This window comes from Canis lupus, chromosome 15 (genome assembly GCF_003254725.2).
Source record: "Canis lupus dingo isolate Sandy chromosome 15, ASM325472v2, whole genome shotgun sequence".
Lineage (NCBI taxonomy): Eukaryota > Metazoa > Chordata > Mammalia > Carnivora > Canidae > Canis > Canis lupus.
Genome location: NC_064257.1, coordinates 26,749,180 through 26,771,930, shown reverse-complemented (window position 1 = coordinate 26,771,930; position 22,751 = coordinate 26,749,180). Strand labels below are relative to the sequence as shown.

The 22,751-nt window shown below is 31.9% G+C and overlaps 1 protein-coding gene across 21 annotated transcripts in view; it reads right to left on the bottom strand.

Moving 5' to 3' along the window:
* The window catches only part of LRRIQ1 (leucine rich repeats and IQ motif containing 1), a 214,991-nt gene that overhangs the window by 105,807 nt on the left and 86,433 nt on the right, over positions 1–22,751 (bottom strand). For 16 of the 21 annotated variants that reach the window (XR_004805254.2, XR_004805255.2, XR_004805253.2 and 13 more), the window contains 7 exons: positions 21,065–21,184; positions 9,889–9,978; positions 9,115–9,236; positions 8,502–8,597; positions 8,181–8,263; positions 5,888–5,911; positions 554–637 (listed from right to left, as the gene is read on the bottom strand). Coding sequence is in view for 15 of the 21 variants with exons in the window: in XM_049094257.1 (XP_048950214.1) it covers positions 554–637; positions 5,888–5,911; positions 8,181–8,263; positions 8,502–8,597; positions 9,115–9,236; positions 9,889–9,978; positions 21,065–21,184 (619 nt within the window). In the remaining 6 variants the exon portion in view is untranslated. Of the gene's footprint in view, positions 1–553; positions 638–5,887; positions 5,912–8,180; positions 8,264–8,501; positions 8,598–9,114; positions 9,237–9,888; positions 9,979–15,831; positions 16,386–21,064; positions 21,185–22,751 lie in introns of those variants that run through there. The other 5 variants (XM_035699208.2, XR_004805257.2, XR_007402352.1 and 2 more) reach the window with 5 other exon arrangements.

Below are 22,751 nucleotides of genomic sequence, written 5' to 3'. Positions count from 1 at the left end.
TTAACTTATAATATGTAATGCAATTTGTGTATACTGGCAGTAAAGTAAATATGTTAGAATATCATTTCCATGTGGGTTCACTTCCATTGATATAGGCTAATATTATCTATCAGTCAGTGTAAAATTTAAGCAAAATTAGTTATATCAATGAAACAGCTTTATAAGACTTTTACATAAAAATATATGAAATTTAAAGTTATAGAAGCACTGATACAAATACTATACTACTGTGCCAATGATTCAACACACTATATTGGTATTTTAGCTCTAAGAACCACATTTCGACTTTTATTTAATTATATTTCATATATGATTTTTTTACATGTGTACTTTACGACTACTGAGGATTTTAAAATTTTATTTTAAATACAATTTTCCATCTTCATCTTTATTCCCTACTAATCCTTCTATTTATTTTTTAAACTTTTTATTTTAATTCGTTAGTTAATATATAGTGTTATATTAGTTTCAGGTATACAATATAGTGATTCAACAATTCCATACTCCATTTTTATCTTTTTTGGCTTTCTATGTATCTGTGATTAAACCATACCTTCAAAGTAATCATCTCTTCTGGGCTGTGCCATCTTTGGTGATTTTGCAACAGAAGTTTCATTTTCATTATCTTTGAATAATGCTAGGCAAACAATGGGATATAGACAAAAAAGACAATAAGACAAAAATTAAGCTCTGGCTCATTCCTTCTCTGAAGTGGCTATATTTTTTTACAATAGTATTTAAAAATACCACTCTATAAGGCACTGTGAAACTGGTAATGACATATTTTTGAAAGTTTCATAATATGAAATGGTAACAAATCATTTATATATCTTTGGTTATCTGATTAATACTTAATACATAATACAAAGCACAGAAATACTAATAATGTGAAAAAATTACATTAAAATTTTCTAGTTATGGTATCATCTCTTTATTTGAGGAATTGCCTTACTATTTATTATTTTAGCTCCTTTCTTATATTCTCAATATTTCTGCTGGAATAAAGTAAAATTTCCACAATAGCATGGTTAGGTAAAAGGCATTATTATAGGAAAAACCATAGGCCCTACTTTTCTCTCTTTTGCATATGAGGACTGGGATATAGGAGATGTAAGCAATACAACTGATAGGATGAGAGATAGAAAAAAGATCATTTTATTCATTGTACAGATAAATGAATGGTTTCTCTTTTATCTTCATGTATCAGATATCAAAAAAATTATAAAAATTCTATATTCACTTTATAGCCAAGAGCATTGTAAATCTATTCATTTTACAAAATAAACAGGATGGTTGTAAACACAGAGCCCTATAATTTATTGGTAATGGGGGATTTGTGCAGTTGTAATTTTTGCTTGTTGAAGAACTGTAAGAGAAAAAATAACGATGTAAGTAAGAAGGGTAGAATAAAGAGTGGAAAATTACGCATTTAAAGTAGGTTAACATAAAGCCACAAGTAAAGGCAGGATACATTTTCTTAATATCTTACATCATCTTGTAAAAAGAGACTAAGAATCTTTGATTAATTGCTAATGCAATGTATAATTGAATATTCCAAATGGAAAAGTAGGATTTTAATAGTGTAACGCCCAAATTATATATTTTAATTAAATGCTAAGGTAGTATATTTTTTAGAATGTTAATTAGAAAAACAGAATAGTAGTTGCAGAATTATTTTTCAAGCATGTGGAAACTAAAGATTTCCATTAATCTAGCAATAATTTATTCTTTTAAGCATGATTTACATGGTTCACAGAGATGACATTTCTCAAGATTAAGGAGATATTAGTCAATATTTGGGCGTATCTCATAATTAGGTGTGACCTAAGGTATTAGGGAGTTGGGTACTTCTATATGAATTCAACATGAATTATCAATAAGAATAACAATTTTTTAAAAACCTTGTGTATATATATTTAATACAATATATATTATACATCATCTAAGCCATTTACAGAAAAATATACTGACACATCAAAAGGAGCATTAGTCAGGGAAGACAGGTTACCATGGGCTTCTTATTTTGTATGATACTTTATAGCAACTGATCTTTCTAAACATTCTCCTGCTCTTTTTGCTTTTCTATTTGATCTATGTATTTCCTGTGCAAAAACATTACAATTCGACAGACTTGAGTGAGACCCAAGCCCCAACTTTTACTAGTTGTATGACTCTGGAGAAATTGCTATTACTCTCTGCCCTTCCCCTGTCTGTCCAAGAGAAATAATATTGACTGTGAAATACTACAGTGAGAAATAATGAAATAATGTGTGTAAAGCATTGAGACTCATGTCTACATCAGTGTAGGTGCTCAACAAATGGCAGCTAGTAAATATATAATAACAACATAAATAACAATAAAATATCCAACTTGGAAATTGTATTGTTGGAGAAGATTTTAAATCCTCCATAGAGGATTATCAAGATTAAGTAATACATATAAATTATTTAGAAGAGTTGTCTAGCTCAATTTACTCAAAAAGATAATTTTATTCATAAGGGCACATAAAGAATACTATATTTTCAATATCCTTTTATTCTAAAACATTATGATGTTTTAGAATAAACCTTAATTTATTTAAATCTTACACTCATGTAAACTGCAAAGAGATAATGATAAGAGGCAAGAAACATAGTAATTGTAGATGGGGAAAAAAAATCACTTGAGTTTGATGTCCCTGGAAACATCACTGTGAAATAAGATACTACTCCTACCCTCAAAAAATACGAAGTCAAGTAGGAAAGCCAAGGTACAAGTTTATTGTAAAGAGTAAAGCTTATGATAGCTTTTTCTTGCACTATAAAATCAGCTTTGTACATTGAAATCTACTCCTTTGAGATCATCAGTGGCAGGTCTATGTTGCTGTTTTTAAAGTCTTTTATTTCCCAGTATTTAAAATCTTTTATTTCCCAGTATGACTTGTCTGGGAAATAGGTTTCAAATACATTTTAATAAAATATTTAAAGAAACCCATAAGGAATCTGAGTTTCTATTATGCATGTAGCTCTGTACTTCATTATTTCATTTAAGTAACACAATTTTATTTGGACATTAGAATATCCTTAAAATTATTTAATCCCCTCTATAATCCTTTTCCAGTTTCTATAGTTCTAATCTTAGCTCACTAATTGATAATCTTGTTAACTTCATACTTGAAACCCTGCTTATTATCAATTTTACATATACAAGTACATATAAGTACAGCAGTACTGTAAAATATGTTTTAAGGCTAAATGACTGCTATATCTCTATTTTATTTATTTTATTTTATTTATTTTTAGGAGGGCAAGGGCAGAAGGAGAGGGAGAGAGGGAATCTTAAGCAGGCCCCATGCGCAGTGTGGAGCTCAACATGAAGCTTGATCTCACAACCCTGAGATCATGACCTGAGCTGAAATCAGAAGTTGGATGCTTAACCAACTGAGCTACCTAGGTGCCCCTGTATTTCATCATTTATAAGGAGTATTATTTACTAATTTAAATTTGCCCTCCCAAATAGAAACATATATTTAAATGACTGTATTATACACATCCAGTCATACACATACACACAGTCAAATGTATTCAGTGACTTTTATCTAATTTATTGCTGACTCAGTTAATAGTTATTTATTGAACATCTACCATATGCCAGACATGGTATTAGGTTCTGGGAATTCAGTAGGGAATAAAGAGAGTCTTGGCCCTCCAGGATTTCACAATTCAAATAGACTTTATTATTGTCTTGTTGAGAGCACACAACAAAGGAACATTTGATCAAATTCCTTATAAATTCTTTTTGGAAATCACTGAAGTAAAATAAATCATCAACAAACTTCGTTTTGTCACACTTTTGCCTATATATTTTTCCCTTTCGATCCTTTACATTCATTCCTTAGTTACCTTATCATTTTGCAACCTGATCTCTTTGCTATAGCCCATGAAGTGCTCAATTCACATTAAAAAGTTAGCCTAGAGGACACCTGAGTGGCTCAGTGGTTGAGCATCTGCCTTTGGCTCAGGGCTTGATCCCAGAGTCCTGGGATGGAGTCCCACATTGGACTCCCCGCAGGGAGCCTGCTTCTCCCTCTGCCTGTGTCTCTGCCTCTCTCTCTGTCTCTCATGAATAAATAAATAAAATCTTTTTAAAAAAGCCTATTTTCTACCTGCTTAATTCTTGACTATAACTAAATGTTACCAACGCAATCTCAAGCTATTTTCACTATTGAAATAAAATCAGCAAGTATTTATTGAATGCTTAATATGTACTTGACAGTATCCAAGGTCTTAGAAACAACTGCAAGATGATTCTTACATCTTACTGTGGCCCTACCTTTATAACTAAATTAACCTTGTTTGCTTCATCCTACTCTTTCTTCACTCTATGAAATTTTGAGATGTGACATGCATTAAGTACGATAGATGTTGGAAAACCACATTATGTTTATGTCCTTATGTTCTTAGCGCTTAAACTTATCATTTGCTCTTTTTTATTTATATATATATTTTTAATCATTTGCTCTCTACACAAACCCCTATACTCAGAATCCATCCTCTCTAAGGCATGCTCTGCATCAACAGCAAGCACTTACTCTCTTCCCCGATCCTGCTCAATCTTGCTACCAATTATGCTCAGTACTTTTGGGTTATTGACTTAGGTTTTCAATAAATCAGCAACTCTCATCTTGCACATGATGCTCTCCAACTGCAGTTATAAACCCTAAACTTCCCTAGGTATCTGCTAAATTCCAACACAGATCACATTGTGCCATGAAAAATTCTAAATCTACTTTTGTGCATAAGACAACAATAAAAAATAAAGACAAACAAAACCTCCTGTTATGTTCTTATTAACCAATAACTTACTAGGTATAACAATAATCAGAACCGAAACTCAAACTGAGTAAATATAACTCCTCAAAATTTTAGATTTCATCTTATGGCTTTCAACCAATTCCCCTTTCCATTTCCCATCCTATTCTGCTTTTTCTATTTAAAGCAGATGGCCTCATTTATCCCAAAAGAAGTCATCATTACTGAGTCTCTCCTGAGGGTTGCCTGTACTGTATATTTCCTTGGCCTCTTCCTTCTTTACTAATCAGCAAACTCAGTGGTATTCTTCCTCTATTGGCAACTTTCTTTAAATTATTAACTCCATGCCTTTTGCCCTATTTTAACTCTCACCTTAAATCAGATATTGTAGACTCATATCCCTTGGTTAATAAACACATGTACAATATACAAACAAGAAGTATATGCGTTTGCTACTGAGCAACTTGTGCTAAGGATTTTCATGGTAGAAATTTGAGTTAAAAGCTTCTATAACCTGTGCACTTATGCCTTACCTCTTTGAGGATTACTGCTTTGTTTAGACTGGAGGATGTAATTGATTCCATTTAATTAAAAGTTTTTATTCTTTGTTGCTCCACCTACCACCTTCCCTACCTCCACAGAGATGGCTAGTTTCCAGCAGTTTTATGGACAATGTTGCCCTCTGGTGGCTTAAGATTTTCAAGTTGGCAGGTTATCCATGTAAGATAAAAGATCAATCGATCAATTGATCTCCATGTATATTTGAAAATTAATAGTAAGTGTTCAGGTGTTTAACAGAATTTAAGTATCTAAAATATAATTTTAATTTATTAGTAAATAAAAGCTTAAAATTATGGCCATGATTTTAGGCAGATTTAAATAAGTTAATAGCTTATCACAGACTGATTGAATTGTAAACTGGAAAGGTACTAGAAGGTTCTTTTTCTATAAGGAGAAAACCAGAGGCACAGAATCTTAATGATTCATTCACAAAGTGATATAAGTGGTACATTATTAACTTAGTAGAAGATTAAAGTATCATAGTTGGAGAGGATCCCAGTGACCTTCTTTGTCATGACTTCATCCTTAATCTTACCTTGAATATTTCTATTCTGAATATCTGTTGTGAGGGGGCAGTAGAGAAAAAGAATGAGGAGAATTTAAAGGTTTTACATTTCAGAAATCAAATTTTAAAGAAAAAATTGCTTTTATTTAATGAATGTAATAATATTTTGATTAAACAAAAGCAAAATAAAAGCTTAACAGAGATATAAGACCTCCTACAGTAGTAAGAATGCAATTTGGTTTGCAATTATGTAATTGGTGTAATGACCACCATAAAAAATTATACAATTGCCATTTTGGATTTTTACCTAACAGACCACACTTAATGACTACTGTCAAGTGTTAAATTTAAGAGGTGGTTGCTAACTTGTATGTCTGACTGTCCTTTTACATTTTTTACCCTACCATGCCACCTTGTGACAGATAAAAACAGGCTTAATTTTTGCCTGATGATAATTATATCAAATTTTTGACCATTAAAACAAAGGTTTTTATGTATGACTATAGATTCCTTATTAAAACTTTTGCCAAAAATATTATTTACTGTGCTGATTTATTAAAAATGAATTCAACAACAACAAAAATTCCTTAGTTATAAGAATTAGCTAGAAAGACCTATATATTTCCAGAGACAGATTTTAACAAGATAAATTTTATTTTAGGTTCACTATCAGAAACTACTGAAACATTGCAAATATCTTTAAAAAATAGATTTTAAACATAAATAGGTAATAATTATTTGTTAAACATTGGCTGAATCGGTACTTAAGCCTCTTCTGGTATTTGAACTTCCTGTAGGAGCCTCAGAAACTTACTGCTCTCAAAACAGCTATTAAAAAAAATTTGTTGATTTATTGAAGATGAATAAAAATATACATCAAAGCAATAAAAATAGTTTATCAAACCACCCTGACTTACTGTACTGGATTCTACTTCCCCAGGACTGAAAGAAAGTCTCACTATTAGGAAGAGTCTGGAGTCACTAACCCATAGTACTCCATTCACTGAGTTCTGATGAACTTCATAGGAGTTTACAACTCAGGAGTGTGGGAGGCACAAACAAGTTGAACGGAGTGCATATTTATATTTTCTTTAAAAGTGCTTAAAATTTCAATCTTTCAAAGCTGATAAACTTTTAGTATACAACAAAAAATACTACAGCTATCTCAAAAAGGTAAAAGGGGTCACTAATTTAATACTAAAAAAGGAAAGTTGAACACTTGTGAATATAGAAATAAATCATCAGAAATTTACCAATAAAGTGCTGTACCAGGAAATATCAGCTATTCCTTGGATACCAATGGTAGTTTGGTTATTTTTATTTTAAAAAATATGTATATACAAAATTAGAGTTCTACTATGGAATTAAGGATTTAAAATAATAAATGGGAAAATTAATTAAGAAAAAATAATCTTCTGACTCCTTTGTATACTTATATAAGCTAGAACTATAAGATAGATATAGATTCTTTGCTTTTCTCAGGACTAATGGCACTCTTATAAAAACATTTCACTGACGTTAAAATCATTATTAAAGAAGCTGATGAACAAGAAAAACTCAAAACAGCATATAAAAAGAGGTCACATTACTTATTTTAAACCAATGAGTTCATGAGTAAATATTTATAAAGTTGTAACTAAATGCTAAGTTATATACAATATGCAAATAATTTTGAGTAGTTTTAAGTATAGATATAAAGTCATAATATTCTGCTATTTCTTGCCTATAAACCACTCCACTATTATGTAATGATACTAAAACGATTAGAGGTATCCACAGAAAGAAATTACTTAAAGAATCAAGTGGGGTAGAAGAAAGGATGCCTCTGAACATTTCCCAAGTTCTGCATAATGGTGAAGATATAAGTTGTATTTCTTTTTCAGTGTCAAGTTGTGAAGACCTCATAGCTAATATTCATGAAACTAACAAATTTATAATTTGTTGAATAATCAATTTAAAAACACACAAAAGAATAAGCACATGAAGCAGACATTCTTTAGAATCAACATCTTCCAAAATATACTAACTTAGAAACAAATTACAGCATAATTCTCAGTGCACAATAGACAGAACAATCAATAACAAAGTAGTAAGAGGAGAAAGTGAAAATAGCATTTAAGCTTGTAACAAATCATTTAACATAATAACATAATTTTCGCTGTTACCTTATTTCAGTTTTCAGGATTATTACCTTAGACATATCTGTGCATTTCATTTCTGTTCTTATTAAATATTATTAAATATGATTTGGTCTTTTAATATTTTAAAATAATTTATTTTCAATATCAGACACACAATTATCCAAAGGGCATTCATCACCCACCTAATTTTTTCCTTAATTTCTTTGATTTCATCTTCTGTGCTCTCTTCAACATTTGCTGAGCAGTAGCAATATCCTTAAAACCCCTATTAAAAGATTAAATTTAATAAAGACAACACAAATATTGAGACCATATTTACTTATGCATGTAAACATACATATCTGAATATTATACTAAAACAAATTTAGATTCCCATGTAAGAATCTGTAATTTAAGATATACAGTTTCTTATAAACTAAAAATTCCTAAAGTCTTGAAAAACATCCTGAATATTTAAAAATCTCTCGATTTCTTAATATTTTAGTGTAATATAGACCACATACCATTCTTTTGAAATTTTTTCTTCTTTTTTAGTTTTTAGCAAGCTCTTTCTGCTGGTCTTTGATTCAGGTGTCCGGGAGAAAGTCCTATTTTCTGATCTGGCAATAGAAAAAAACTACACTAACTGAATCAACATACATCTATCAGCACTTTTTAAAACTACAAGCTGTTTATGTTGTCTCATACTTGGAAATAAAATCCATTTAAGTTACAGAAAAACTTTATCTTGAAAAGTAATAAAAGTCTGCCATTAATTTAAAATGTTTACATTTCAATTACTTGAAGCATATTTCAATCCTTTTGTCGAAAGAAATGCAGCACTGGAATTTTTATTCTAATCCTTATCTCTACCTATATAGTAATATTTAAAAGATCACATTTACAACAATTAATGACATTATTTCACTGACACTTAACTTTTGTCGTTGCTTTAATGAAGCTACCTCACACATTTTATTTTATTGAAAACCCCATAAAGTCTATACATTTATAACACTAAATGCTTTTCCATCCTCTAAACAAGTAAATTTGTACCTAATTTTCATCATTTTATTACTTTTTAAGGTGTAATATTCTCATCATGGGTTGATCCTCTAAAAGAGTAGTTTAGCTTACCTGCTATTGAACTGTGCATGTTCTGATGAAAACAAATTTTCATTCTCATTACATAGCCATGCTTGAGCTGGATGACTTGGTACATTCAGTGAAGTTTCATCATATTTTAAGGTTTCAGAGAACTTATCAGGAAAATAATGTATATTAAGTATAAAATAAATTGAAAAATTCTAGCATTTATATCATATTACTTTCCATGCATATTACTGAGTAGCCTCCCCAGGGAAACACATATAACTGAAAATTATAATAAAATTAAATTTATTAATACACATCTAAATGTCTTTATTGTAGTGGTGAGGGATATGCTTTCTGGTATTGTTTGCATATACAGAATGATTAATTGCAAAAATCTTAAAAAATATCAGAAAACAAAAACTTCAAAGATTATCAAATAAATAACAGATATTGCAGCCCATTGACCTCCGACTGAGAATCTTCAGCTGTTGCCCTCTTAATGCATATTTTTGTATTTTTAAAGTGCTGTCAACTAGTGATTTTAGTCTGCTGCCAAATATGCAGCTGAAGTGTATCACTTTTTTTTGCTACTGTGAAATAAAGTGTTGAAAGAAATCCAAAATAAAGAAAAAAATTAGGAGCAAATGAAAGAAAAGCTATATGAAAAATTACATCTGGGGATGAGGAGGAAGTCAGAGGCTTCTAAAAGTAATTGTGTTTTTCAAGTCAATAAATTGCATTATTAATCACTGCAGCCAGCATAACCTTAAAAAATGAGCAAAGATGGAGCACTAAGAGATTTCCATGACATGTTACCTTTGGCCGGTGCAGCTGGTTTGGGAGAAGCAGTGTTTGTGAAGGGAAGCGGGTGGAATCTAAAGCTAGCCATTCTTTCTCTAAGGCAGCCTGCACAAATAATAAACATTAATGTACATAATTCAGTTTGCATAACTTTTACAAAGAATCTCTTAAATTGCCTTTTATACTATGAATGTTAAGAGAATATATCAGAATTTTCATTTACAGGAAAGTGTGCTACTTGCTATTGTGAGATGTCTTACATCTGTTTAATGCAAACATTGTAAAAAAAATAGGAGACTTTTCATCCCTAAGTGGGATAAAGTGAGAATTTGAGTCCTCAAGTGTTCCAAAAAATAAGAGGTGCAGATTGTTCAATGTATTTAACTGTTTGATAACCATGATTCTGTGTCAACTCAAGATGTAGCTGAGGGAAATAATTTTTTATTTCTTTATAATGCAAATTTTTTTTTCTACCAAACATCATTATTGAAAATTTATGGTACTTTAACACATTATTCTCATAAACCCTATCTATAAGACAGCTTTTAATTTTTTCAAAAATTTCACAAACTTTCTGAATAGATGGAAAAATGAATTTTGTGGCAACATAAAAATCATGGATCCTAATAATATAGGCTCTAATTCAAGTGTGCAAATAATAAAAAAAATAAACTTTGAAACGACACTACTATAAATCCCTTCACTCTTTATCTTTAAAACATCCTTATTCCATTTACATAATTACCAAATTTATTTTATCTTTTGATATGGAACTATACCAAGAATGTTATTATTACATCATTTAGGATATAATTATCTATTTTTTTTTTGCCTGGATTTTCTAATATGGTGTAGAATAATCCTCTGTGGTTCATAATGTTTTTGAATCTTTCAAAAAAAGATCAGCATGCTTATGAATTTGATTTTTAAAAGGTTCTAAAATAATTAAACATGTTATTTTTATTTTTTTAAGATTTATTTGTTATTTTATTTATTCTTTTAGATTTTATTTATTTATTTTATTTATTTAAGAGACAGTGAGTGCACACATGAGCAGGGGGAGGGAAATCTGCTTTCCCTGGAGCATGACCCAGGGCTTGATCCCAGGACCCTAGGATCATGAACTGAGCCAAAGGCAGATGCTTAACAGACTGAGCCACCCAGGCACCGTTTTTCAAAGATTTATTTATTTATGAGAGAGAGAGATAGAGAGAGAGAGCACGAGGGGAGGGGCAGAGGGAAATCTCAAGCTGATTCCACACTAAGCAGGAGCCCGATATGGGGCTCAATCTCATGACCCTGAGATCATGACCTGAGACAAAACCAAGAGTTGGACACTTAACCAATTGTGTCATCTAGGTGCCCCAATAATTACACATTTATGATTTATAAACAGGAATGATTCTATTCTGAGGAGAACTAAATACAATTTCCACTTATACAATTCCAGTGTTTCTTGACTATATCTTGAAAGATCATTGGGAAAGAAAGACTAAGACATCCTGACTATAGGTTAGCAGTGTAATGACAGACTTTTACTTCTAGAACTTAGTCTTAGAATACCTATTTAAATTCATGTTATTTGAATATATGCAAATAAGTTACCTCTACTCAGCTGTTTGATAGGTACATTGTCCATTTTTTTCTAGGCAGACATTATTAACATATATATCACAGTTATATATCAGTTATATATGTTTTAAGAATACATATTTGGTTTAAAAAGTGCTATTTGATGCAAATAGGATTCAGGGCTCAGATTTTTTAATTCCTTCTTTTGTATGACAAGTAAAGAAAAATCCAGTTCTACCCCCAGGAAGGATCAAGGCCCTTGGCATATCAGCAGCAATCATCAAATTTGTATTCTTACTCTGGTGAAAACTATTAAAGTGAAGAGAAATATGTGAAAATACGGAGACAATATGATAAAAAGCAATGTGCCAGAGGATTCTGGGAAGATGGTGGAGTAGGAAGAACTGGGAACCTGTCTTCCAACCTAGAAAATGATTACACTGGCAAAATACATCTGTTAAAACTGTTTTGGAACTCTGGAGTTTATGGAAGGCTAATAACTTCCAGGGGAAAACTTAGATGGTAAATAGTGGTTAGTTTTAGTCAATTTCAGCTTTTAGTCCAGGAGCAGCTATTCCCTATCCCCAGACCCTGAGGTAGGCAGCTATTCATGTGTTTTAGGAGTAGCTTGCACATAGCTTGTGGAGTCAGCATATACAATGAGAATTCTGTCCTCCAAATAACGTGATTTGTGCATTGATCATTGATTACTTTTTATCACAGAGGTGCAAAGAGGTAGGGGTCCTTGTACTTCCCCTACTGTTGCAAGCCTCTGCTCTACTAGCTAAGTGATTTCCAGGGGATTCAATGGGCTAGTGTCCTTCCCCACCCATTCATTTTTCTCTTTTTCATCTTTTGGAAGCCAGATATCAGACTAAGATGCTCATTTAAAAAAAAAGGCTAGACTATTCAAAAGCATTAGCATAAATGTGGGAAATTAGAAAGTCAACATATATATCCAGGGAAAGGCACAGGCTCAGAAAAGACCTGATAGGACCTTAAATTTATAACTCAGCTGATCCTCAGCATAGAGACAGTCTACAATAATATAAAAACAAAAACAATAAAAGAAAAACAAAATCCCAGCAAACCCTGGGAAAGAGAATCTAATTTCTAGAATTACTATAATTTCTACATTCAATGTCCAACTGTAAATTTAAATAGTAATATGCCATCCAAAGAAACAGAAAATTTTATGGCTGATTCAAAGGAAAAAATAAATAAATCAACCAAAACTATCCCTAAAAAAATACCTGATGGCAGATTTACTAGACAAAGATTTTATTTTTTTTTTTAAGATTTTATTTATGTCTCATGAGAGACAGAGAGAGAGAGAGGGGCAGAGACATAGGCAGAGGAAGAAGCAGCCTCCATGCAGGGAGCCTGACATGGGGCTCAATCCCAATCATGGCCTGAGCCAAAGGTAGAACTGTCAACTACTGATCCACCCAGGCATCCTGACAAAGATTCCTAAATAATTGTTTTGAAGACACACAAATAACTAAAAGGAGAAAAAAGGATGTATAAACAAAATGGAAATATCAATAAAGAGATAGCAAGTCTAAAGAGAAATCAAGAAGAAATTTTGAAGCTGAGAAGTACAGTAGCTGAAATGAAATATTCACTAGCGGGGTTCACTAGAGAGATCTGTCTCTGAGTTGACAGATAAAAGAATTAGTGAACTTGAAGAAAGGACAATGGAAATTATCTGAGTCTGAGGAATAGAAAAAAAGAAGATTAAAGAAAAGTGAATAGAACCTAAGGGACCTGTGATGCAGTATCAAGCAGGCCAACATATGTATTACGGAAGTTATAGAAGGAGCAGAGAGAAAGAAAGAAGCAAAGAGCATATCTGAAGAAATAATGGCTGAAATTTTCCCAACTTCAATGACAGATCTGAATATAAACATCCAAGAAACTTAATGAATTTGAAATACAAAGAACTCAGAGACCCAAACCGAGACCCATAATCAAACTTTCAAAAGCCAAAGTGAGAAACTTGAAAGAAGCCAATGAGAAGCAAATTGTCACATACAATGAATCCTCATAAGACATTAGCAGATTTCTTATCAGAAACTCTGAAGTCCTGAAGGCAGTGAGCTGATATATTCAAAGTGCAGCAAGTTAAAAAAACAAAACAAAACTGGGCAGTCCCAATGGCCCAGCGGTTTGGCACCGCCTTCAGGCCTGGGTATGATCCTGGAGACCCAGGATGGAGTCCCACCTCAGGCTCCCTGCATGGAGCCTGCTTCTCCCTCTGCCTGTGTCTTTGCCTCTCTCTCTGTGTGTTTCTGTCATGAATAAATAAATAAAATCTTTTAAAAAAGAAAAACAAAACAAAACGAAAAACACAGTAAACCAAGATTTTTAAAAAAAAATTATTCATTTATTCATGAGAGAGACGCAAAGACATAGGCAGAGAGGGAAGCAGGCTTTGTGCGGGGAGCCTGATTCAGGACTTGATCCCAGGACCCCGGGACCACGATGTGAGCCAAAGGCAGATGCTCAACCACTGGACCACTCAGGTGCCCCAAACAAGATTCTTATATTGTCGAAACCGTCCTTCAAAATCAAGAGAAAAATTAAAACAGTCTCAGATCAACAAAAGCTGAGAGAGTTTATTACCTCTAGATCTGCCCTGAAAGAAATGTTAAAGGGAGTCCTGCAGGTTGAAATGAAGAGACTAGATAGCAGTTTGAAGTCATGAAAAAAACCAAAGATCTCAGTAAAGATAAATACACGGGAAATTCTAAAAGCTAGTATTATTGTAATGGCAGTTTGTAACTCTACTTTTTGTCTCCTACATGATTTAAGGAGACTAATACATAAAAATAATTATTAGTTTAAAAGCTAGTATTATTGGGATCCCTGGGTGGCGCAGCGGTTCGGCGCCTGCCTTTGGCCCAGGGCGCGATCCTGGAGATCCGGGATCGAATCCCACGTCGGGCTCCCGGTGCATGGAGCCTGCTTCTCCCTCTGCCTGTGTCTCTGCCTCTCTCTCTCTCTCTGTGTGACTATCATAAATAAATAAAAATTAAAAAAAAAAGCTAGTATTATTGTAACTTTGGCTTATAACTCCATATTTAATTTCTTACATAATTTAAGATACTAATGCATTTAAAGGAATTATTGGTTTATGTTTATAAAGAGGTAATTTTGTGATATCAACAACTGAAAGAGATAGAGATGGAGCTGTAAAAGAGCAAGTTTTGGGATACTATTCAAGTTAGAGGGTATAAATTCAAACTGGAGTGTTATAACTCCAGTGGGATTGAGGAGTTATTGTTTAATAACTATATAGTTTCAGTTTTTACAGGATGAAGAAAGTTCTGGATATAGATTACATGGTGGTGATGGTTAACACAACTTTATGAATGTATTTAATACCATTGAATGTACACTTAAAAATTAAGATGGTAAATTTTATGTGTATCTTGCTACAATAAAAAAAAATTGGAAGAAAATTTAAAGAATAATGTGCCACTTGAGGACTGATTATGGAAAGGGTCAGTATTGGTAGACAAGGAGAGTTATTTATACACTGTTGTATAAACACACATACAAGAGACACAGACATGCACACATTTTTTTTCTTTTTTTTAATTTTTAATTTTTTAATTTTTTCTTTTAAACACCTGCCAACCACCTCCTATTTTATATTCTCTAGAACTCCAGCTATTTTCTTTCTACAGAAGGACAAAGACTCAGAAAGAGTGATTTCTTTGCCATATCATATACATGTTAATGAAGTCTCTTTCTCAAAGAAGTTATACCAAGTCTGGGAAAAATTTAGTCTTTAAATTGACATCTAGAAATGCAGAAAACTTTGAAAATAGTTTTTTTAATGCAAGGTCACAGACTTTCATAAGATTCCAGAACAATTATTTAACCACTATCTCAGAAATTTCTAGAAACATAGAGAAGGCTTAGTATAAAATGCTAAAGATACTTTTAGTAATTATACAATCACAACCAAAAAGTTACTAAGACTACTGATTTATGTGAGTTCAAGCTTATTAATATCAAGTATATTTGGCAGTACTTTGAATGTTGGAAAAAATCTCAAAATGTCAGGAGGAATTGGCCAAGATTATAAATATACTACTGTTTTAAAAATGTATATTAATATATCATGCTTACCACTGGACATTTATACAAATTATAGTTATTGCTTAAGAAAACCTTCTGTTCAGATATTCTTTAACTTACAACTGAGGATCTGGAAAGCTTTCTGCTTATTAGAAGACTACTACAAATTTACTTACATATTAAAAATGAACTTGAACTTATAAATCTGTAACTTTGTGTTCACAATATAACATTTGATCAGATATATACGTATTTGGCTTTTGATCAGAGAAGAAATCATTATTCTACAATCTAACTTTGAGAGTCTAGAATATAAGGCTATCAGGAAGAAGGGCTACAAATAACATTCGTGTTTATTTGGGTGTATATATGCAAAATTTTTCAGGCCATCTATCTGATTTTATTTGATGCATGAAACTAGGATCAGACTTGTCCTAAGACACAAGTCAGTTAGAATTGAACAAGTCCTAGAAATGCTACAAGTCATGACTTGATGTTGTTCCTCCTCCATTCACTATCCCCTCCCCACCCCAACACTTCCCTCCTCTTCTGCCCAAGTTGCCTCTTACTATCCCCAGTATAGTTCTTTCTAATACTTCCTGATAACTTTTGGAGCATCTTAGAATCCTTAGAGTTTGGAATCTTGGCATGTTATGAATCTCAAATCTCACTTTCTAAATCTTCTTCTCCCGGGCACCTAGGTGGCTCAGTCAATTAAGCATCTGACTTTGGCTCAAGTCATGATATCAGGGTCCTGGGATCAACCCCATATCAGGCTCTGTGCTCATCAGGGAGTCTGCTTGAGATTTTCTCTTCCTTTCCCTCTGCCTCTCCCCTGGTTTGTGCTCTCTCTGTCAAATAAATAAATAAAATCTTAGAAATAAATAAAAATAAATAAATAAATAAACCCTCTCCTCCATCCCCAATGCAAAAGCATGGTGGCTCATAGTTTTGGAGATTGCTGTTATATGCCATATGTACCTCTTTCTATCAAACAAAATGTAACTTTAGTCTTTTCCTTTGTCTATAATTTAGATAGCACTTGTTTATTTTCCAACAATGTACTGGAATATGTTATACTCTTGAAGTTAATTTGAGATTTGAGGTAGGGATCAAACATGAACTCCAGAGCTAAAAGTTGCCCAGCTTGACACATTTGCCTCCTTCTCAAAAATTATTCCTGCTAACTTACTGAATTTTACTTGGGTCTGAGACAAAAACAAATCCAAATTTGACTGTTGTGGTTGGTTTTCTAGATAATTTTATATTAGCTTTTCTCATTTTCTCTAGATTTAGGGACTCATAAGAGGACTTATAATGTTTAAATTTAAAGATATTTTTCTTTTTTTTACATGTTGGCTTCTAACCAGTATTAGGTAACAGAGAAAATAAACCTTGTTAAGTTAAATCAACTAAATTACTTTATAATTTAAAATTTAAAAAATCACACTAAAATTACACTGTAATTTAAAAGCTGCAAAATAAAAGTGCCAAAAGGTATTAGAATTGAGGGAAAAGCAAGGTGAGGATGACCTGGTAAACACGCCACTTTTTGTTAAGACACTATATTAGCTTAACCTCCAAGAGAAACCAGAAATATCATCAGCCCTATTAGGGCTTTATTAAAGCTTGAAAACAAGCCTCAAAAGAATCTCTGCCCATGCGCTATCTGCCTGCAAAATTAAAATTAAATTCTCTTTAGAAAAAGAAAACATCTTTCAGGGTCTTTACATTTTTTCCATATATGTCTGAAACTTAATCAAAGGTTAAATGCTAAAAAAGAGAATTGGTTTCCTCAAAATGCAAGAGATATACAGTCAATAGAAATAAACCTACAAGTGATCCATATGTTGCAATTAACTGAAAAAGTCTTGAAAATATAGGAAATGATAGAAAACTTCAGCATAACCAGAATTTACAATAAATAATCAAGTAAATATTCTAGGTCTAAAAATGCAATAACTAAAATTAGGAATTCAAAATATAGGCTAAAATGATTATATAGCTCAAGAGAAATGATTAGTAAACTACAAGATAGGTCAGTAGAAAACATTCATATTAAAACAGAGAAGCAAAAAAAGAATAATTCAAAAGAGAGTCTAAGTGACACATATAAAATGGTGACAAATTCTAAATGTATATTTTGGGAACCATTTTACCTCAAAGAAGAGAAATAATAAAACAGACTATATGTGTGAAATAACTGGTCAAGAAATTTCCAAGATTGATGAAAGACATAAATCACAGATTCAAGAAGCTATATGACCTCTTTACTACAAGCAGAGTAAATACAAATAAAATCATAGCAATGCTGAAAAACAGAGAAAATGAACCTTAAAAGTAGTCTTGGAAAAAAAAAATAAAAGTAGTCTTGGGAATGGGAGTGGGAGGATATCTTTAGAGAAGGAAAATACACAACTTATTACTGACTTTTCAACAGAGTCCATGAAAGTCAGAAGCTAATGAAATAGCATCTTTAAATACCAAAACTTTACCTAGAATTCAATACCTAGAGAAAATATCTTTCAAAATGTAAAGTAAGAGAACAGTTCAACCAATAAAACAACTCACCTGAAGTTAAATAATTACTAAAGAAAATCCTTCAGGGGAAGGAAAATAAAACCAGATGGAAGCATGTTAATCCAAGAAGAAATGAAGCATATAGAAAAACATAACCACAAACTAACAAGCTAATGAAGGAGGGAAAGAGAAAAACAAACAAAAAACCTGATTCATATAAGAGAAGGTAATAAAAAATGAAAAAAGGACTATAGAACACATAGGACAAAGATGGTATTTATAAACCTACTTATATATTAAAATAAAATAATCTGAATATGTCAATGAAAAATGTCAGAATAGAATATAAAAATAAACAAAATCCAGTTATATGCTCTTATAAGAGTCACACTTTAAATATAAAACACAGAAATGTTGAATGGGAATGGTTAGAAAAATATATACTACTATAAAATTACCATCAAAAGAAAGCTGTAGTTATGAAAATACTGGAGGAAGTGGCCACTAAGGCATTTAGTTAAAGAGGGAAACTAGATTTTGATGTCAAGGTTATGCTGGCTTTGAACATTTAATTGTGAAGTGTTTCCCCTATTTTTGTTTTCTGGAAGAGTTTGATGTGAAATTGATTTTTTTGTTTCTTGTAAGTGTGTCTCAACATATAATCTATTTGGGGAAATGTTCCATGTGTACTTGAAAGGAGTGTTAAGTATGTTGCTATTAAGGTCTCAGTTACTTCAGGCTTATTTATTGTTTTTTTTTTTTTTTTTTTTTTTAAATTGGGCAACTCAGTGGTTTAGCACTGCCTTCAGCCCAGGGCCTGATCCTGGGGACCTGGGATCGAGTCCCACATCAGGTTCCCTGCATGGAGCCTGCTTCTCCCTCTGCCTGTGTCTGCCTCTCTCTCTCTCTCTGTGTGTGTCTCTCATGAATAAATAAAATATTTTTTAAAAAATCTCCTTAGTCCTTAGTGATTTTGAGGGGAGGGATTCTATCAGTTATTGTCAGAAAAATAATAGTATCTCCTACTATGATTGTGGGTTTTTTAAAATGAGCTTTAGTTCTGTCAAATTTTGCCTTGTACTTTGAATCTATTATTAGGACGTACATATTTTGTATAGTTAAGACATTATATCATTGACCCTTTCATTATAATAAGATTTCCTTTAACTTTAATTATTCTCAGATGACATGATTGTATATACAGAATACAAAAGACTTTAAAGATAGCCTACTAAAACTAATAAACTTTCAACAAAGTGGCTGAATATGAGGTCAATATACAAAAATAAATACATTATCAGAAAATATCAATTACCTAGAAATAAATCTAACCAAAAATGTACAAGACCACCACAAAGAAAACTACAGAGCATTGTGGACAGAAATTTTAAATGGCTTACACAAATGGTAGGACAGTCTATGTTCATGGATTTAAAAAATTCATAGTCTAAAAATTCATTCATTCATTCTATGTTCATTTGATCCAAGGGAACATGACCCTTTCCTCATACTATACACAAAAATTAATTCCAGATGCATCTGGACTTAAATGCTGAAAGTTAATAAAGTTTCTAGAATATCTTAATAATCTAAGAGTAAGCAAAGATTTCTTACAGGTCACAAAAATTAAAAAGTTTTTAATTTGTGTTAGAAACATTCTGTTCATTAAAATTAATGAGAAAGATAGTGGAAAGGTAAACTCCAGAGGTTAAGCAGGATATTTTCAAGGGAAAACAGAGTGGTATTCAGAATATATAAAGAACTTCTACAAGTCAATAAGAAAAAAAAAATACACAACTCAATGGAAAAATATGCAAACACTTGATCATGTCATAAAACTGACTAAATGGCCAGGAGGCACACTAAAAGGTATTCAACATTATTAATTATGACAGAAATGCAAATTAAAACAATAAGATACCACTACAAACTTACTGGAATGGAAGAAAAAGACATGAAAATACAAAGTCCTGGTGAAGATTAAGCTTCTCTGAAATCCTCATATTTTGCTGATAGGACTGATATAATCAATTTAGAATAACATTATGCACTATCTACTAAACCTAGATAAAAGTTAAGGCTCAGAAATCCTATTCCTAAAAGAAGGTGAATATGCATGTCAAAAGACATGCACAAGAATGTTCATAGTGTTTAAGCATAATAGGTAATACTAGAAATAACAACAGATATCTTCCCATAGTAGAATATACTTTTAAAAGGTGGTATATTGTAAATAATAGAATAAAAAGGTATTTTCAAAAGAGTGGTGTATATACAATGACATTCAACAACATAGATAAATCTCACAGACATACTATTAAGTGAAAGAAGAGTACATACTACATTATTCCACTTTTAGGAAGTTCAAATATGAGGGAAACTAATCTCTAACAATGGAGATATGACTACTACAGAGGCATGAGGAAGTCTGGGGGTGTTCATATGTTCTACATCTTCATCTGAATGCTGTTTATGTGTTTGTAACTGCCTGAAGAGGAGAAAGCAAAGAGAGGTAAACCAGAATGTGAAAGGCAAATGCTCTATACAATAAAACGGTGCTCAATTTGGTTGAGGCATATGGAACCCACAGAAAACTAGTGGTATAGATGACTGTATAATGTGCTACCTTACTATGGAATTCCTAAATAACAATTTAAAGAGGGTGGTCTCATTTTTCTAGGCAACAAAAAACTATAAAATAAAGTTAAGCAGAGCATAAATAGGCTCAGAGTTATATTTAATGAAGTATAACTGATAAAACATTATATAAATCTAGTCAGAGAGCACCCAGAAACTCTTGTAAATATTCCATGACCACGTTTACACACTATACACACTATAGAGTAGATAAGATATTAAGAAATTAGAAGTATACCTTTTCAAGTGTTGTTTTAAAAAAATCTATAACATAGCATTAAGAGGATAAAAATCTTAGAAATGGATTTAGCTCCAAAATAGTATGCTAAAAAAATTTTAAGACCAGTATTTATATTTTGTAGTTGGTACTTACTTCATCAAATGTAAAATCCTCTAAGTTTATTTCTTCATATTCTTCTTCAGATTCTTCATTCTTAATAGCCTCTAAAGCTGTTGTCAGTTTCTTTCTCAAAAGAAAGCCCTTCCAAACTGCCTAAACAAAAATTTAAAGCATGTTATACAAGGTTATAGATCACACTACAAACCAGATTCTCTGTGTTATCCCATTAGGAAGATAAAACATCTAAGACCTTAGTTTAATGGCTCAATAATCTGTTTTTTGAACTTTATGTGACACTTAAAACTGTAAGATAAATTAAACAACTGCATATGTCTAAAGTTCTGAATCTCAGGAGACTTTTCTTGTGGTAAGCAGAAAAGAATCTTTAAAACTCCCTCAACTGCACATGTAGGTCAACCAATCAATTATCTGACAATTCCACCAGGACCCGTTCTAAACTAAAAGAAAGAGATACAAAGGAAAACCAATTTTTCTAATTTTCAAATAATTATGTATAAAATAAACTAACACATTTAGGAAAATTTCAATGTATACAAATGGCCATATTAGAGAAGTACTATCCTGGCCCATAACTATTAACTAATTTCATTTTAAAATAAACTAAGTACATAAAATAGAATTAAAATCATTCAGATTCCTCAGTAATGTTGGAGTAGAGAAAGCTTTCCTAACCATTACTCCAAGAACACAGCAGCTTTTAGAGACTAAGAGGTAGTGAGTGAGCTCCAGGATAGAATAAGTATAAAAAAATAAGTATGTATTGCATGCTACCATTTATCTATGAAAGACTGTATATAAATATATAATAAACATATAAATTACATAAACTTATATATATTTAAATATATATGTGGCTGTTAATATTTAAAAGGTAAAAGTATAACTTATGAAATTACATTTAAAAATTATTAAGTATAGAGGCAGAAAATAGGATAGAAGATTCAGCAACAGAGGCCAGACTTCTCTGAATATACTTTTCTTAGATTTTACTTTGGAATTGTGCAAACCTATGCAAATGCTTAAGATAATTATAAAACAAACAAATATTAAATAAAAAGGAATTCCTGAAGAAATAAAAAAATATGTTTTCATGCTATGGGCATACGCACACACAGAAGTTATTTAAAGTGACTTTAAAATAGATTTGTTTGACTATATTCTTAGTGAAATATACTCAAAAGACAAATTTAATTACAAAAGATAACTTAAATGTTTTCATAAATCATATTGTTAGTAACAATAATATTGGTATTGCTATTACAGAAAACATATATCTTGAGAAGTGGAATATATAGACAATAGCCAGACTATATATGACAATAGAAGTCACCCACAACCTCATAAGCAACCAACTTAGAAAGCCAAACCACAACCTCAGCAGCAATTAGCCAAAAATGATCAAGACTTGGTCAATCCATGACTGTCTGCCTCCCTTTTTTTGTTCCTACTTCTAACTCAGGACCAACCAGAGATCACCAAATATGCTTCCCAACCAATCACAGAATATGCTCTACTTCTAGCTGCACACTTTCTATCTTCCCCATTCCAAAACCTTCAGTTAGACCATACCTGGAGACCTCTCTCTCTCTCTCTCTCTCTCTCTCTCTCTCTATCTCTCCACTCTAAAGATTTCCTATTCCCTTTCCTGCCATTGAGCCTATGCTAAAGGCAAGTGATGGTAGCTGACTTCCTTGCTACA